The sequence below is a fragment of the Girardinichthys multiradiatus genome, chromosome 18, assembly GCF_021462225.1.
Source record: "Girardinichthys multiradiatus isolate DD_20200921_A chromosome 18, DD_fGirMul_XY1, whole genome shotgun sequence".
Lineage (NCBI taxonomy): Eukaryota > Metazoa > Chordata > Actinopteri > Cyprinodontiformes > Goodeidae > Girardinichthys > Girardinichthys multiradiatus.
The window spans coordinates 43,045,760-43,065,258 of NC_061810.1; the positions used below are offsets into that span (position 1 = coordinate 43,045,760).

Below are 19,499 nucleotides of genomic sequence, written 5' to 3' on the forward strand. Positions count from 1 at the left end.
AATGGAGTGCCATAAATAAGATAAGATATTAGGCCTACCATGTGACATGTTCTGTCAGTCTGTTGTATAAATGTTCTGAAAATTTTGGGGATTATTAAGATGACTTTTGGCAAATGTCTAGAGAAGGTTCCCACGTTTTCTCTATTTGTGGATAATAGCTATTTTTGTGGTTTACTGCAGCCTCAATGAGTGGATTTTGAAACCCTTTCCAGACTGATAGATATCAGTGGCTTTTCTTGAAATGGATGGAATGGTGTGTTGCTTTTTAAGATCTTTTAACCTTCCTCGTGTTGTCACGCAGATTCTATTTAAGGCAAATTTTATTCTACAGATTAGGCAGTAATTGGGCCTGGGTGTGGCTAGTGAAGTTAGACTCAGCTTTCCAGATCACAGTTAACTCATGATCTATCAAAAGGGATGATTACTTTTTTACATAGGGCCATTGTAGTTTTGTTTGGATACCTTTTTATCATTATAAATGAAATTAATCAATTGAAAACTGATTTTTTATTCACTGAGGCTATCTTTGTTTGATACTGATGTTGTGATTATGATTATATTATTTAATATTAATATTTAAATATGTTATTAAATAATAATTCGGTCTGTTAAGTGCTGACCTGTGAATTCTAGCCCAATAAGGCGGTGGTATTAGGAGAATATTGAGAGTAAAGGATAAAATGAGCTCTGGCATTTTTGAACAGCAAAACTCTGCACACACATGAAATAAATTCAAACAATTTCTTAAAATAAAAGAATTTATTAAAAAAAAACAAGTCAACTATAAGTCCAACATACTTCAATCAACAAACCCTTTACTATACTAGAACTATCCAACTAAAACTACCAAGCAAAATGAAAGAATAAAGGAGACCAACTATGTACAATATGAACAAGTGAATCAACGGTGGTTAAAAACCATGATGCAACATTACCATTCAATGTTATTTATCTTTGAGAACCATGGATTATCTTGAGGAATCTGGAAATGACATTTAGTTAGTCTTGGAGCTTTGGCAATAACTGGTATACCTTCAAACCACCATTCACAGTGCAAGATCAGATAAAATAATATTTTAAGAAAATAATATTTCAAAGAATGATTTGCTGAAATAAACCAACCTTCTGGATGACTAATTCTCAATGGTGTTTAATTAGCTGACTTTATTTAGTGAAATAACATTTATGGAAATATTATTAAGAAAATATAAAAAAATATTTAAGGAAATATTATTTTTTTAATAAATACCAAAAACCTTCTCAGATAAATGAATCTTAAGTGGTATTTAATTAGCTATCACATTTAGTAAAATAAATATGTAGGGAAAAATATTTAGGGAAATATTATTTTCCTAAATTGGAAACTAAAAACCTTTCTGAATCGATGGTGGCGAGTCATGTGTTCAGCTTTAGCCGTTAGCGGTTTCAGCTAACAAAAAGAGAAGCCTATAGCTCCTTAATGTCAAACATGTGTCATTAAAAAGCATAAGCGTTGATGACGCATTATGCTAGGTTTCACAGCATTTTATTTTGCAGCGTTTATCTGTTGCATTTTTTTTTTTTTGTGTGTTTGTGGGTTAAGGAGTTTGCATCATTTATGGGTTTGCAGCATGTTAATATATCTGCTGAGTGTTTAGTCATTTGCTACACATTTGCACCAGTGACCACCGTATAACTGTGACAAAAAACAACAGACCTGCATGAGAAGTAAGTTTAATATTTTCAAATATCCCATACTTGTATAAATGATTGACCAGTAATGATAGACCCCGGTACATCTTGGCTTGTGATAACTGAGGTGTAATTTAGCTTCGGGAAGGTTTGGTAATGTTCACCCGAACACTCCTCAGACTTTCATTGAATGAGCCACTGTGGATACGGCAGAGAACAATGAGTGCCTTTATTTCACAGAACTGTTTCAGGGTCAACGGGACATTCCACAGTTCACAGTGCAACACACAAGGTACTGACAGAGCAGGAGTTACTGTACTGTTAAATCCCGAGAAAACAGTGGCACCACATACATGAAAACACTTTAAACCACTCAGTTTCAGCTCTGTGGAAAACACAGTGTATTTAATATAAAATGTAAACCAAAGAAAAGGAGGGAAATAAATTTAACCGGGCTTGGATTTATCTTTATTATTAATTTATAACAAACAAAATGGAGGATGTAACTACAGTCTGCTAAATATTTCCTTACTGTTAAGCAATTAATTTAAAGAGGTGGAAAGGTTACCTGAGTTTCTAATTAAAAGCAAAAACAAATTTTCAAACCTCTTGCAAATAAAAAGTGAGAATGCTCAACCAATAACTATATAGTCAGAGTAAAAACGAATGCAGCTCCCGAGACAAGACAATACAATACAGACTTGCTCCATGAAAATGAGAGGAGATTTATGAAATTTATTTAAAAAAACTAAATAATCTGAGTTATTATGTTATGTTATATGTTTTGGTATTTATGACAGTTTCCAAGGCGGTCCTAATGCTAGAAAGGATTGAAAACGATCCCTTTTTGTGCTTTAATAATTAGAACAAAGCTTTCATAAATCCACAAACTGTGTAATTTTTTTCAGTGTAAGTTTAATCATTTTAAGTCTGTGGTGTCCAACCTTTTTGCCATGGGTGCCAAAAAAGTCAAATCGAAAGTATTTGGGGGACCAGTAACTTTTGATTATTATTTCTTCTATTAAAATTGCAAAAACAGTTTTACGGTAATTAAAATTCTACTCCTTCTTACCTGCTCAACAATTAACTAAATTGTAAATCATCAAACACCTGAAACATAAATAGGGTCTCCCAGGTTTGCCCAGTAAAAGAAAGGGATAAAAAAAAAAAAACAACGTACAACACCCTAATTTTATCTAGTTAATTATCTTTGGCTATATGTTTTGTGTTTTTTTTTTTGGAACAAGAACAGGATATGGTGTACTGCTTTATTTAGCCAAGTTTAATAAAGGCCTACACCCATGTCTGCTTTTCAGTAAAAGTCATTGGGTGTTTGTTGTCATAGTTACTATCAAATCAAATCTGAAGCAAAAACGGGGTTGATAAAAGATGAATACTTTGTGTTGCATCTTACATTTATTTGTCTGTATCTTTTTGATAGGCCTCACAACAGCAAACATTGCACCCTAAAATTTCTTTTAAAATGTATACCTGCATCTGAACTGGCAAACCAAATTTATACCATTCTTAATTTGTGGTCGAGGGCCGCACAAGATCATTACGTGGGCTGAACTTTGGACAACCCTTTACAAAATATTTTACATTTTAACCAATGAGCGCATGCAGTCAAGATGTTGAAATAGTCCTAAAATATGGTGTCATTAGGAAGCTACAAAGCAGATACTTCTGCAGCCCCACCAGTGTCAGACAGTTAACCAGACCCTGTAGGCTCACAGTGCCTACATATTGTTCATATTTTGTTCATATTTGACATTGTTTCTTTTTTGTCAAAGTGTCAAATGCGCTGTCATATAAACAATTTAAGAGTATTGAAGGTGGTTTGGGGCCTCTTTCTAACAGAGTATTGTTCGCCAGCCAATGTCTTCATTAACTAAGCATAGCTACTTCAGTTTGTACTTCAAGATACAAGAAGGTGTAAAGCCTAACACACTCATCACATTCAAGGCTTATAATAATAGCTCACACCTACTTCACCAAACAAATTTACACCCCGATGGCAACTAAATAGCACTTTGTAAGAGTCTACCTCTTAACAACATGTTATTTTAAGATCTGTTTATATAACAGGCATGTCTAGAAAGGTGGGTACTGTCATGTCAAAAGAGATATAAAAGTGAGTTTTTTTTAAGCTTAACATCCTCTTGTATCTATGTTTGAAACAGGGAGTAGTTCTCTTTAGTAAGAATTAATGGCACTCTGTTGGTACAATGGACTCATAAAGACTTCAAAAGCACTGAAAAAGCATCCAACAATTTTAAAATCATCTATTTGGAAGCATTTTAGATAGTAAAAATGATGGTGACACAAAATAACAATGATTTGTAAATAATGTGAGAATACAATGTCTGGCTAACCGCTAGCCAATAACAACCCAAGTGTCCTCATCACTCTATTGTGTTTTACCTTATTTTTTAATGGTGTTGGAAGATAAGCTGTCTTACGTATATAGCCTATAGCCAATATATAGCCTTCCTATACATTTAAAATTGTAGCATTTATCATTTTGATCCCCAGCCAAGCCAGACTGCCACAGATCTTTAGGACATATCAAAAAATTCTTTAGCATGAATGCCAAGGCTCCCACATACGATGTATACCATATATGTGTGCCACTGCTACAACATTTACAAAACTGCTACTCAAGTATCACTGCAATGACCATGCAACACCATGCAAATGGTCTGAGGTGGGGTTTGACTCACCTCAGGATGTCAGATGCTTGACATGAAAAGGAGCTGTTTTCTGATTAATTGGGCTAATAATCGACCTCTTCAGGACTTTAAGAGAATTCAAATGTCATTCCCAGATGGTAGTTAAAGTTAATAACTGTGAATTCCATAGCCTTGATAATAACACAAAGGCAGCATGCAAAAAGAGTGCTTCAAAAGGGACACAAATACTTTAAAGATTGGACAGAACTTTATGTTCTACAAAATCTTGATCATTTCCTCTTACATAGAGATACAAAACTGCGACACCAGCCTAGGGTTGGCATCAGCATCTTTGCAGCTTAATATCAGAGTTTGCTTGAGGGTCATTTCATTTAATCACTTCTGATTTAAAACCTTTATTATTCGGACTGACAAAACCTAGACTGGATTATCCTACCCTCAAAAGAGATTCTTCAAATCATAAATTGGGGTTATTAAACCTTTAATATGTCTGTACAAATACAAAAGGGGTGCTTTTTTAAAGCCTTATTGGCATTGGCTTCATTTTAGAATGATATAAATCATAAATATTGTGATATATAGACTTGTTATACCTAGACACAAATATTCTAAACTGATGAGTCTTTAAACACAGTTTGTGAGTTGTGAAACATTTATTTGTGAAATTCCAAAATGTTCAAAAACGTTCCAAAAATAGTCTATCATTATCAAGTATTGCATCATCTCATGTTTTGGATATATTGCCTAATTTCCAGGCATTTGCCTATATGTGTTTTTGGCAATTCTGGTAATCTCTGAACCAATCACTGTGAGTTTAGAATTTGACATTACATCAAGTCTACCTTGGAACTTAACGGAACAGTAAATGATATAAATATGGCTGTGATTCTTTTAGTTCACATTTATAACTGACAGAGAAACAAAGTGAAACACATCAGTTCAATTATTAGATGGTTTGTTCAGTATTTGTTCAGTATTTGTTTATGTTTTAAATTTTATTTCTATAGCCATTTACCTCCTTTTGTTTTTGACTACATCAGCAGTCTTTGAAATATAATTTATAACAAATTTTGCAATATTTTCCAACCAAACCAACTAAACGTTTTATTGAAAAACTAGAACATAAAAACAGCAATCAGATTTTTTGTTTACTTTTAGAGACAAAAACAGGAAAACTGAAATTGGCTTCCAGTGCAGCCATAAAAAGGCTCTGTCTCTCTGGGGAAATGATCATCGCTCCAAAAGCCACAGCATCAAGGCCTTGCCCTTCCACTCCTAAATGTCATCTATGCTTAGTGGTGCTGAACCTTCTCAAACCATGCAGAACTTGAACCACTTTCGAGCTTTGTATGCTGTCGAAGGGGTGATCAACATGGGAATTGTTAATGTTTTTGAAAAAAATACAATTTCGTTAAATTCTTAGGTGGAATACCAGACCTGGGTAGTTGGCAAACCAATCCTGGAGAACAAAGGACAGCACAAAGATGTACGGCCTGACTACTCACCAAGCTGGCAGAGAACTAAACACGTCATGCATAATAAGTCCGCAGGAATCTGGCTGCAATTAAAATTGTCTTCTACAGTACCTTGCAAAAGTATTTTATTATTCCTTGGATATTTGCTTATTTTATCTTGTTACAACCACAACCATCAATGTAAATTATCAAGATTTTATGTGATGGACCACCACAAAGTAGTGAATAATTGTGAAGTCAAGAGAAAACGAGAACATGGTTTTCAATTTGTTTTCCAAATAAAAACCTGAAAAGTGTGGCATACATTTGCATTCTGCCCTACTGAGTTTATATTTTATAGAACCTACAGCTGCAGTTCTTTTGGGGTATGTCTCCACCAACTTGCATATCAAGGGTCATATCTAGGGTTGTTATACCCATTATTCTTTGCAAAAATAGTTCAGGCCCAGTCTGGTTGCATAAGGCATCTGTTTAAAAGCAGTCTAAAAGTATTACTACAGTTCTCAATTTGATGAAGTGTGACTTTGGTCTAGCCTTTGACTGGGCTACTGTACCATATCAATATGCTTTGATCTAAACTACAGTGCAGGCCAAAAGTTTTAGAACACCTTTCTCATCAAAACAGTGAATGAACAAATATGCAATTATGTAGCAAACTAAAAATTGTAAAATAACTTTAAATATGTTACATTTTAGTAGCCATTTTAGTAGTATATTTTAAGCAGCCACCCTTTGCTGTGATGACTGAAATATTAACCTCCGGCCGTCTCTCAATGAACATCTGGGAAGTTCTTTCCAGACTCTTTGCAAAACCATTTCAGGTGACCACCTCAGGAAGCTCATGGAGAGAATGCCAAGAGACAAAAGCAGTCATCAAAGCAAAGGGTGGCTATATTGTAATAATCTAAGATATAAAAAAGCTACCCACACCATGAAGCTGCCTGCCAACACTGTGTGTAATGGTTGGGATGTTGTATTCAGGTTGATGTAAAGTGTTAGTTTTCATCTCCACACAGAATTTAGGTAGAATAAAAAGTCACATTTTGGTTACATCTGACTGAACACTATATTTCACGTTTACTGTGCCCCCTGAATGGCTTGTTGGAATTGGTTGGACTGCATGTAGTTTAGGAATACCGGAGAAAAGGGAAAATGTAGTCCTACATAATGTACTGCCATATGCTAATAAACATTTCTGTAACTCATCTCTAAGGAGTTTTGTCATATTCAGCTTTTTTTTCTCTGTATTTCCTTGTAAATGTCGAAAGATATTCAGAACAGAAACAGTAAACAGTAAGATGAGAGAATTTGCATTTTTATTTAAGCTTCCGAAACACCTACTTTTACTGAACATTTCTTTTTATATGTGAGTGTGGTCGTAACAGGCCCATTTATCTGCTGTCATACATCAGGCGTAACAAGCCTTCAAAATAAAAAAAAACACCATCAGGCAGCAAAATGTTTGTCAAGTCTCAACTTACTTTTCTTGCAATATTTCTTGTTCTGAGTATGTTAAGTTCCCCTGTGAGGAGAGATTTCCTAGATTTGGTGAACATGTGTTGGTTCGAGCTGCGCTAATTGAGTTCTGCAGCCCAACTGCTCATAAATTTACAAAGCAGACCAAGATGAAACATTATCATGTGCATTTGTTTTCTTTCTAATGCAAACAACACATGTTGTAATAATTTGAATTTGGAAACAATTTTCTTGTTTTACATTTCCACATTACACAGAAAAATGTATTGCAAAATAACGAGGGCACTGACATTCATGCATTTATCTCCCTTAATCAGATTTCAAACCATTTCAGTGGGCTTAAGATGCACATGCAACATACTGAGACAGTGAAAAATGTTCTGCCTCATCTGTGCATTGCAGTTTTTAACCTGTCATCCCTGATTTTGAATATTCAGCTCAACATGATCCATGCGTGATAGTTGGAAATGTCACAATGTACTGTAGTGATACAACTGTCAAAAACCACAATTCAAAGACTGTTTGTACTTCACTCTTTCCTTTCAAACTGCATAAAACTCAGCCTCCAGTCTGTTTACATCAAAGTCTCTTCATACTTTTCTGCCTCTACATTGCAGTTAAAACCTTATTAGAATATGTATTTACAAAATCTTGAAATACACAGATTTTAATAATGATGATTTGGACAATTGAGGATTCTGTGAAATATAAAGCAATTAATGTTAATTCTGTATTTCTTATGCACTGAAATGATTAAACTGTTACCACCAGTGTGTATTTTATATAAAAAAAACTATGAATTATTTATCAGCGGAAAAACATATCATTTGCAGCCTCAAATGGGCCATTATCCATGCCTGTAAGCTTAAAAAGAGAGGTTGAATTTCAGGTCAGTTTAACAATGGTTTAAATGTCTCTTCCTTGAGAGAAAACATTTAGCTCATTTGACTGTGCAGAAACATGTTTCTTAAAAATGTCACAGGGGTTTTCAGTTTGCAAATAACTTCAAAATTTTACTACCTGAATCTTTACTCTTGTAAGATATTCTTTCAGAAAATAAAAAATAAACATTGGATCTATTTTAATGATGGGATTCATGGAATGATTACAAATATTTGCAGGCTTCAGCAATACAGCAACACTGGATCTGCCTTGCCAAACATGATTTGATTGACATGAAAATAATAAGGTATGAAAACTGGTAAGATCACCGAAGCTGACTCTGGGCACCATGTGATTAGTTTGAATATTTCTAATAAGCAGCAATTTAAAAATGAATATGAACATGAAGAATATTAAGATTTATTAATAAATGCTTCCAGATTTATACAGGCACATGAATCTAATATGTGTAAATTACTGTCCAACATTACGTTAAAATCAATGAAATTATTTTCAGTCTCTGAATTAGCTACTAATAATCACTAAAAAACAGTAAGAATCAGAAATAAATAAATAAAAACAGAAACTTTTGAATATGAGGGTTTGTCACAAACACATGGGTCCTTTATTTCAGTTGTTCCTTCAGTAACTCCCGAAACATATTTAGAAAATATTCCCAGTTAGAGATGAAATGAATCAAATTATTTGATTCAGCAATAAACATCGGAGATTTTGTGTTATATGTTTTGGTCATTTGATTTCTTTTGAAAAAAAAACCAATGTCAATACAAGAACTTCCCCTTGTTTTATGCATTAAATTTGGATAAACAACACTACAGATCTAATTGGTGTGGAGTATAGCAGTCTAGGTGGGCCAGTCCATAAACTGTACTGCACCTTTCAAGCTTGTGAAATTCAAAGGTAGTCCTAATGCCAATGCAGCATTGAAAATCCTTCTTTTTTGTGTTTTTGCAAACAGAATAAAAGTTTCAAAAATCACAACCTGTATTGTAAAGAATCTTTGTTCAGTATAAACATATCCAGTTAAGGTTTAAACAGTCTGAGTATCTTAGATTTCAAACTACAGAGGATTAAATACAATAGACTGATCACAGTGAAAAGCCCTGCTTGTACAGGTCAACGATCTGACGACGTTCAAAAACAGAAACACCTTTGCCATCACAAATTAAATGACACGAAAGCAAGATTTATGCACATATTTGGACTTTTTAGAACTTTTGATCAGCTGATGAACAGCCTGTTTGAGCTTAAAGGCAGCTCTCAATCATTTGCCTTTTTTGTCTCTTTCTCCTGTCTCTCCTTTTTGCAGTTTGAAGCTCTACTTACAGCATGGTTATGATCCACTAGCAGGAACTAATTTGGATCAGGAGACATGGTAAATATTACATTTGTGTCATTAAGGCAAAATCAAAAATATTCCAAATTGTCCAAAATAGGCTCAGACCACAATTGGGTAAAATAATTGTCAGAATACATGAGGTAAATATCTGAATGCTGATTCTTAGCTGACCACTGCAACATATTCCTGATTACTATCCGAATTTTTACTGCCCATCCGACCCACCCAATCCCTCTGGATAAGGAGTCTCAGCTGCACTTAAAATGGAAGCCTCCATAGTTATACTGGGAATAGTATCATAAATAAAGCTCTCAAGCATAAAATGTTTGTCTTGTATTGGCTAATTTATAATAGATCTCAGATAACGGCAAGGTGGCACTGCTGTAAAAACTGTGAAGGAGAAGCCTGTGTTTGCAAAGAGAAGCCAACAAAGATGTCTGTTGCTACTCATGGTCCCGGCAAGGTGCCAAACAATAAATGAGATGGTAACATCAGCTTGTATCTGTATAAATGAGCTTCAAAATGAGGGCAGGACCTGCTGCAGCTTATCAAGCAACATCAGTGGCAGTTTAACACCCCCAAGACATGTGATTCGCTCAGTGTATATAAGGGCAGTGAAGAAAATAGGGCTCCTTTGAGTTGAAAGTAAAGCACCCTCCTATTATAACAATCTTGGAGAACTATATAAAGTTTTTCATATCATTGGAATTTTAAAGGTACTAAGTTTACATATGACAAATTGCTAGCACTTACATCCCCAGAGATTTAAAATGCGTGCAAGCAGAGAAAAAGAAAAACTCTCCTAGCGCCACCAACATTATGATCACAGAGCTAGATCAGAGGCACGCATCTTGCATATTCCAGACATCTGATGAGATGCAGACTGCAAGGTGAAGAGAGAGAGGAAAAAGATGATGCAAAGAGGATTCTTTTAAAAAAAGCAACAAAAGAGATAAGGGGGAGTGTGAGAGCTATGAATAGAATTTAACACTTTTAAATCTATTACAGATAAAATACTGCATCATATAAGCTATTGAGTGTAGCTTTGATGTATTAAGTTTTTTTCCAATTACTTTGCAATCATGCAGTCTTGTTGTCACAGTCTTCTTTTCTCTCAAGTGTGGTTTCATTTAATTTCTCCTCTTCAGTTTAGCCTCTCTCTTCGTATCAGGCCCTGACTTCTTTTTGTTTTCTGGCGCTCTTTGAAATGAGAGGATTTAAAACAAAAACCCATAAAACGCATTTATGTGCATCTCTCTTCTCGCTTTGTTTCTACTACTTGTACACACATAAGCTGCTAACATGTGAACCCATTGCCTCTTACTGCCATCCACACTTCTGAATTAGCTTTGTAATTCTCCTTTGTGACATCCCCTCACAATGAAAACGACAACAAGAAAAACTAGGCGTGCCTAAATCTGCCCCGATTATTTGTGACAGGCATCAGATGAGTCACGACCATATGCAAAAGCGTTGTTTGGTGCGCAGACAAGAGTAAACATTTAAACAAAAGGTTTGCAACTTCTTTGTTTCTTTAGCAGAACAGGAACTTATATTAGGCACACATAGTGCATTCAAGAGAAAAAACAAAAGCTTCATATTTTATAGGCATCATAAAACTAAGTCCCTGTAAACTGAGAATATGGTGCCACCAAAACACCTTTGTCTACAATAATGGAGTGCATCCAAAACATTTTTTATCTGCTAAATGCTCTTTAGAGCTTCCACAAAAAGCTTTTCTCCTACCTCTGGCTTCATGCAGCTTATTCAAGATCACCCTAAGTAGAGTCACAGCACTGATTATCAACTCAAAGATGCACATTTTGTCTCCGGCTTTGAACACAATCATGGAAAGTAGAACACAACGATTTTGATATCCGAATATAGGAAATATTACATGAAATTTACATGAAAACACTTCTTAAAGTTCTGAGAATTTTCAAAAAGAAAACATGAAATAAACTGGAATCTTTGCAAATGCACAAATAAACAGACTTGGCAATATAATATCTGTCTGTAAATTAGAAATGCATATAAAATCAGATAATTACATGCACTGTATAAAAAGATACATAACTGTTTTATTTAATTCACTTTCTGACAATAACTAGACAAAAACCTTTCAGGTCTTTGTTAGGCTAGGATCAGCAATGTCATTTGTACTTCAAAAAGTCACAATAATGAGAATTTCTTTTTAAACAATTTTTTTTACTTTTTTCACATTTAAAGGTTTACATGCACGACTACTATGCTTTAAAAATTATTGGGAAAGCCGTGATTGCAATATCATGGCTTTGTAAGCCTGATGGATTAATTCAAAATATTTGACTTGAATAGAGGCATAGAACTGTTGATGTATTTTTAAGGAAACATTTCAAGGAAACACACTGCTTCCTTGTGTTATATCACGAAATGAGAACCAAATAAATCATGGAAAATATAAAGAAGATAATTATTTTCCTCCACAAGTCTGGTTCATCCTTGGACATAATTTTCTGATGGCTGAAGGTGTCGCATTCAATCGGTTCAAATGAGTATAAACAACTTAGGGACCACCACCAATCATTCTGTTCAGGAAGGAGTGGGGTTTTGTGCCCCTGAGATGAATGTGTTTTGGTGTGAAATGTGCATGTCAACCGCAGAACAAAAGCAAAGAAGATGCTGACTGAAGCTGGTAAGAGAGTGTCATTTTCCACAATGAAACAAGTCATATGGGCTGAAAGGCCACTCAGAGAGAAAAAAGCAATAACTCTAAAAGAAATGTAGAAAGACAGTGACAGTTGGTCTGCTGAAACATAAATAGATTTTTGGCCATAAAGACCATTGTTACTTTTAGGGGAAAATGGGGGAAGCTTGCAACTCTGAGACCACAATCCCAACTGAGAAGTACGGAGGTGGAAGCATCATGTTGTGTGAGTGTTTTGCTGAAGAAGGGACTGGGTACATCAAGTCACAAAATAAATGGCATAATGAAGAAAGAACATAATGTGGAAATACTGAAGTAACATGTCCAGACATCACCCACAAGGTTAAAGCCTCAGCATCTAAGGGTCCTCTGGTTTATGAATATGTGCCCGTTTGTGAGTGCGACAAGCTGACTGTGGCTCTAGTGTGAAGTGCTTTGAACGGTCAGTATGAGTGGAAAAGCGCTATATGAGTTCTGTCCATTTACCTTTCCAAATAGAGAATGACTGAGAGTGAAAGGTTGTATGTGACCAAGGCGGTACACAAACCTGACTTAGTTACACCAGTTATGTCAGGAGGAATGGATCAGCATTCCAATAAACTATTGTGAGAAGCTTGAGGGAGGATAGAAATTTTTTTTGACCCAAGTCATACAGTTTACAAGAAAACTAGGAAATACTAAGTAAATGTTGGTAAACATGTGACACTAAAAAAAGTACTAAAAATGTCAGTCCGTCAATCCATTTTCTATACCCGATTCTTCTGTACTGGGTCACAGGGGAGCTGGTGCCTATCTCCAACAGTTAGGCGGGTTACACCCTGGACAGGTTGCCAGTCCATCGCAGGGTAACATACAGGACAAACAACCATGCACACTCCCATTCACACCTAAGGGCAATTTTGAGAGTGGCAGGAAGCCGGAGTACCAGGAGAGAACATGCAGACTTCATGCAGAAAGACCCCCAGCTGGGAGTCAAATCAAAACTTTTCTGTAAAAATGGTTTCTCTTATTTTTCTGGTAATCCTAACAAACTTAAAGCAAGAACAGTGTGGTCGGATTTAATGTGAGACACTGAGGAAAAAGGTAGACTGTTTTTCTACAGCATATTTACATATGCTGTTTCAGCTGAAAATAGTTCCCTCCACCAAACTTTTCATATCTCTCTAATGCTGAAAGAGAAGAAAAGAGGTTTAGACTGGTCTGAGAATCTAGAAAAGGACAACAAGGGGAATGCACCGTCTACATATATTCACTACTCTTTAATCATTTCAATTGCTTTATTCTTTTAAATTCATTTATTTTCCTTTAAGGAGAACCAGTTGGTGGGTATTTAGTGTATTTAGCATTGATATCTCATTTGCTCTCAGCAGGTCAGGTTTTCAGGAGTTACCATTGCACCTTAGGGGTTAAATGGTTCCTGGTTTTGATGATTACTGTGGTAAAAGTTCTGATGGTTAGTATCACCTTAAAAATTAAATTACCTATAGAGCTGTATTTATTTACTACACTACTGCTGTAAATGGTGCACTGTAGACACACACAGAAACCAGTGAAAGTACAGAAGAAAGTACAGAAAACAACATTTATGGTGCAGGAATGGTGATAAATACTTCTGGCTAGTGGTGATAACACTAGCCTTGCTGTGTGTATTGGTGCATTGTCATCCTGATACACGGCACCGCCTTCAGGATACAATGTTTGAACCATTGGATGCACATGGTCCTCAAGAATGGTTCGGTAGTCCTTGGCAGTGACACGCCCATCTAGCACAAGTATTGGGCCAAGGGAATCCCATGATATGGCAGCCCAAACCCTCACTGATCCACCCCCATGCAACAGTCTGGGTGGTACGCTTCTTTGGGGCTTCTCAACACCATAACTCTCCCGGATGTGGGGAAAACAGTAAAGGTGGACTCATCAGAGAACAATACATGTTTCACATTGTCCACAACCCAAGATTTGTGCTCATTGCACCGTTGAAACCGACGTTTGGCATTGGCATGAGTGACCAAAGGTTTGGCTATAGCGTTTCAATATTTTGAGCAAAACTGTGCTCTTACCCTGCTAATTGAACCTTCACACTCTGCTCTTACTGGTGCAATGTGCAATCAATGAAGACTGGCTACCAGGCTGGTCCAATTTAGCCATGAAACCTCCCACACTAAAATGACAGGTGTTTCAGTTTCATTGTCCAACCCCTGTATATCAGATACACAGCTTTCCTATGTGAACTCAACTCAGTCTGGGCTATACTGAGACAGCTCAGACAGCCCTCCACCCATCTACACTTAAATAATAAATGTAAAGTGCTGGCCTTTTCTCTGCATTAACAGAACACCAAATGAAAAAAAAGTTGAGCAAATAATTTTTTATTACCAATCAAAAGTTATTGATTGATTATTGATGCCAATTATCCGTCCTATTTTTGAAAAGGGTGACTAAAAAGCTTGCAAACATTATGGTGGAGTATATATAAGATCTGCTTTCAGTTTAAAAGTAGCAAAATTACACAAATGTTACAAAACCTTTTTGGTAAAGTATGCATTTTAGAATGCCTGGACAGTAAGTGTTGTAAATTAATCTTTAGTTTGCATACATATTGTGTTATTGTCTGAGGTTGTGTGTGGAGACTGATGGGGGGGCAGATGTCCATTTCTAAGACACCCACTGAGAAATCTCCTCCACCTCCTTTGCCCTTGGCCTTTACGTCATGCATGGTTTGTCTTTAGACATTCAGCCTTGTTGGAGGCTTGTTTTCTGACCTTTAGACCAACCAACCAGAAATTTCTGTACACCGCCCCCCCCCCGCCAAAGCCAAAAACAAGCAGTCGCTTAAATAATACAGACTCAAAACATTTTGTTACAGAGCCCCTATTGTTTAAGAGTCCCTTATGGCCATGTTAGTGTGTTTATTTGGATTCAGAACAACATTTCCATGTAATTGAGGATTGTTTATTATGTATTGATTAGTTAACCAAGACCCCTCTAAAGTATACAAAAGTATGAAATTGGAATGTCAGTAGACACTCCCTTACATAATAGGTTGGCTTTGTGGTATTAGTTCTCAATTATTTTTGGGGAAGGAAAATATTTTCCTTGTGAATTGCAACCAAATAATCAGTAGCAATAGAGCAAAAGCTTTGCATGGGCTCTTGTTCTGCATAGTGAATTCACAGTGCTCTCCTGTGTCAGAATAGTTCACCTTTCTTTTTTCCCTCAGTGGTCTGACATAACTTATCTGATGATTCATTTTAGTATGTTACAAACTTTAGTGGTAGAGTAAACAGATGCTAGAAGTTTCCTTGACATTTTTAATGGCTTTACAAATAATTAATATGAAATTAATAAATTAAATTTGGCTTCGGGTAATGACCGAAAGAACGTGACCCCAGATACAAGCGCCTGAAATGAGCTTCCTCTGCAGGGTGGCTGGGCACTCTCCTAGAGATAGGGTGAGATGCTTGGCCTTACAGGGGGGGCTCGGAGTAGAGCCGCTGCTCCTCCACATTGAGAGGAGTCAGTTGAGGTGGCTTGGGCATTTGTATTGGATACCTTCTGGACGCCTCCCCCAGGAGGTGTTCCAGGCACGTCCCACTGGGAGAGGCCAAGGACACGGCCCAGGACACGCAGAAGGGACTTTGTCTCCTGGCTGGCCTGGGAATGCCTTGGGCTTTTGCAACCAAAGTATATTTTCTTTAAAAGTTTTACCTATTTTTGCAAAATTCTTTAGTTCCTGGTACCATATTCAGCCAGGAAAAGTTTTATTTGTATCTATGTTTTATAAAGAAAATGTTTGGACTTTAGAATCTGAACAAACATAACAGTTCACAGCACATATACTAATAGACAGCCAAATAATTGCTTTTTAATAACAATATAATTTTTAAGTGGGATTTTGTGTTTTTTATTTGTTTTGTACATCAAGTTATTAATAGCACAGTTAATCAACTGACACAATAAAAGTGTAGCACTGTTTTGCTGTACTCCTGTTGTGTGTCTAATGTTGTGTTCTTACCAAGCGCCTTCTTTCCTCTTCAACGGTGTTCAGCAGCTGGGAGAACTCTTTGAAAGACTGGGCTGAAATAAAAAAATATATATATTTGAGAAACAATAAATAGGGAAAAATTCATAGCTTTGTTTTGAAAGTCCTTCATATGCAAGATATCTTTGTGCCTGTACAGACAACAAAATCGCACCAGTAAAATGAGACAAAAATATAAAGAACAAACACGGTGCCACAGTCGTTCAAGATGTGATGTTTCAGGCACCTCCCACAGGACAGTATTGTACAAAATGTTTATTTGCTTTTTAGCTTCAGTGCAGTGCATTTCAGAATGTAATAAAAGCATGCAGCTGTCCAATTTAAATCCAAGCCTTACCCAGCAGTAAGAAACAATACCTCAATTGAATGGATTCCACTGATCGCTTCTCTTTTCTTTCATCCCCTGCAAGGCTTCACAATATACTGCCCCAATGTAAAAGAGAGTGATGGGGTGGAGATGTGTTTGCACCATCTGGGATATACTTCAGTAGCCTAGATTACATCCCGCATGACCAGATGATTTCAGAATACAATGTATTCCACCGTATCTGCTGGAGAATTGTGCCTTGATAGCTTCACAGCCTCATTAAGTAGACGGCCTGATACAATTTGGCCTCTGCTGGAGAACCCCCATGTCAATGCATGTCCGGGCATTTAGCAGTGGTCGAGCTGCACCGCTTGCCAACACAGTAACATCATTATCAGCCCCGACAGCTTGGCAAGGGGACTCATGCATCATTGTGGACACTTTGGTCTATTTGCACACTAAAGCTTTCAAAAACCAGGGAGCAATGATTTTGTGGCAACATTCTTGCAAGCAGCTGGACTTCTTTGAATGCTACCAGCTCCTTTATCAACAGAGTAAGGCTATGGGGGGGGGGGGGGGGGGGGGGGGGGGGGGGGGGGGGGGCGGTAAAGGCCACAGCGGGATCCGCTGATGGTACAAGATTAGGAAGGAAATGGGAATCAAAGTGGGGTTACAGCTTGCATATAATTCACTTGTAAATGGAGGATTGGCAATAAATGTGATGAATCACTGAATAAAATCAAAGTGGATGAATAACCCTGATCAGCTAATAAAAAATATTTTTGCATAAGTTTTTTTTTAAACTTATGCAAAAATTATTGCATAAGTTTATATTAATGCTATATACTGCTGGTGAATAGTTGACATACACTCACTGTTTGCATTAATGTCACATTAACTTGAGTTTTAAGGAAGCATTTGGACCATTTTTTCAGCCATATAAAACAACTTTGGTGATTTGAAAACATAAGAACTGGATGGAGAGTTTTTTCTATAATTAATATGGTGGCAGACTTAAATCTATAGGTTCCAATATATAAATAACACACACCGAGTAATATGTTAAATTTCCCTCAGCAGCTCATAGAGAAACAACACTTTTTTTAGCCATCAAAGTCTCCGGCAGAGAGTCTGTTTATCAGAAATGGCAGAGCTCATTTAAATTAGTTGGTTCCCTCACAAAGACATGGCTGTTAAGCATAGTTCAACAGTTTTCAATTATGCTGAGGTCAGGGCCATTCCGCAAGTTTAACAGCAGTGTTAGTAACTAGTTATAGTTACTAGTTACTTCTCCCAAAAAGTAACTGAGTTAGTTACTCAGATACTGCACTATCAAAGTGACTAGTTACTAGGCAAAGTAACTATTCAGTTACTTTTTAGAATTTAAAATGATGTTACAAGTTGCGGACCAGAAAAATCAAGCCTTTTCTGTTTGCACGGTGTAGGATTGTTGGAGCTCCTGCTGGCTGCAGTAGGGCTCGGGTTGTGTAAGGGTGAGACGATGCGAAGCGCTTCATAAGCTTGGAGTTGATGGTCATGGACGTGGTTCATTTCTTTGTTCCCGGACTTAACAGGCAAATCACATGCACATTTTTGCCTTTAACTTCAGCGAACGCGAAATATTGCCTATACATCCAACTTTCGAATGCTGTCTTTGAATTTACAAGACTCCCCTCCATCTTCAGGTTTTTCTTTTGCTGTTGATTTACTCTGTCTGTGTGCTGAAAACCCGCCTACCTGATGCCTTCTCAGCCAATTGGCATCACGTATGCTGCTATTTATCAATGCCCCTCTCCCCCACCTCCTGCTTATTCCTTGAAGAGCTCACTGCAGCTGCAGGAGAAAAGCAGATCTCTCCACAGCAGCTGACTGTGCTCTTATTAAACCCCGCTTATTGAGTTGTAGTAACGCGTCGCGTCACATTAGAAAAATAATAACGGCGTTACGGAAATGAGAATAGTAATTAGCTAGATTACTCCATTACTGAAAAAGAACATAGTTATTAACGCCGTTATTTTGTAATGCTGTTACTCCCAACACTGTTTAACAGTAACCCGTTTTACCCAATTTTTATATCTGAGATCACTGTCCAGTTAGGAGACTCAACTGTGTTCAAGTTTTAACCCAAACTGTCACCCTCACTTGAAAAGAACTATGTAGGTTAGGATGCTCTAGAACAACCCTGTGTCCAAGAAGCCTATCATAAAATGAAAACTGCTGCAACACTTAAGAATCCTATACAAACTGTCAAGCATGGTGGTGGTAAAATCATGTTTAGGGTCCGTTTCATCTGTGCATTGAACAATGTGTATGGAATAATGAGGAGGGTGTAATAGCACAAAATTCTTTAACTGTACCCCAACATAACTGCTATACAGTTCATACTTTAAAGCACATACTTGAAAAACACTACAAACAGGTTTGGCAGGTTAATACTAAGCTTTTGGAAAGGCCTCAACCTTAACCATAATTAACATTTATAGACGATGCCTAAAAGCCAAGTTTGTGCCTGACTACTGAAAAGAAGACTGGTCAAATATCTAAGACAATCTGGATAGTTTCCCTGCAACTTTCTGAGAAATTTGTATCCAAATATTAGTTAGCTCAAATATGTTTGATTAGGTGGATTAGGTGGACATTTCCTGCTCGATTTAACTCTTCGTCTTGCCTTGTGCACATTGGATTATTTTCTCCGTAAAAAAAATTTAACTCCAAGAAACTCAAGAACTGACCTTCAGAGGAAAGGTACTTCAACTTTTCTAAAAAAGAAATTTAAATTTCTATAGCAACATCAATCCCTTGCCCTCATTGATTCCTAGATAACTGACATGGCATGTGAATGTCACTGCAGGAAGTCATCGAGGGAAATCAATAAAAGGTCAGGTGAACCCGTCTGAGAGCTCACAC

At 36.7% G+C, this 19,499-nt stretch overlaps 1 protein-coding gene across 4 annotated transcripts in view; it reads right to left on the minus strand.

The window, feature by feature from the left end:
* Positions 1–19,499, minus strand: part of LOC124883699 (rho GTPase-activating protein 42) — a 135,443-nt gene that overhangs the window by 68,840 nt on the left and 47,104 nt on the right. For all 4 annotated transcript variants that reach the window (XM_047390938.1, XM_047390937.1, XM_047390936.1 and 1 more), the window contains exon 3: positions 16,259–16,320. In XM_047390938.1, the coding sequence (XP_047246894.1) occupies positions 16,259–16,320 (62 nt within the window). The remainder of the gene's footprint in view (positions 1–16,258; positions 16,321–19,499) is intronic.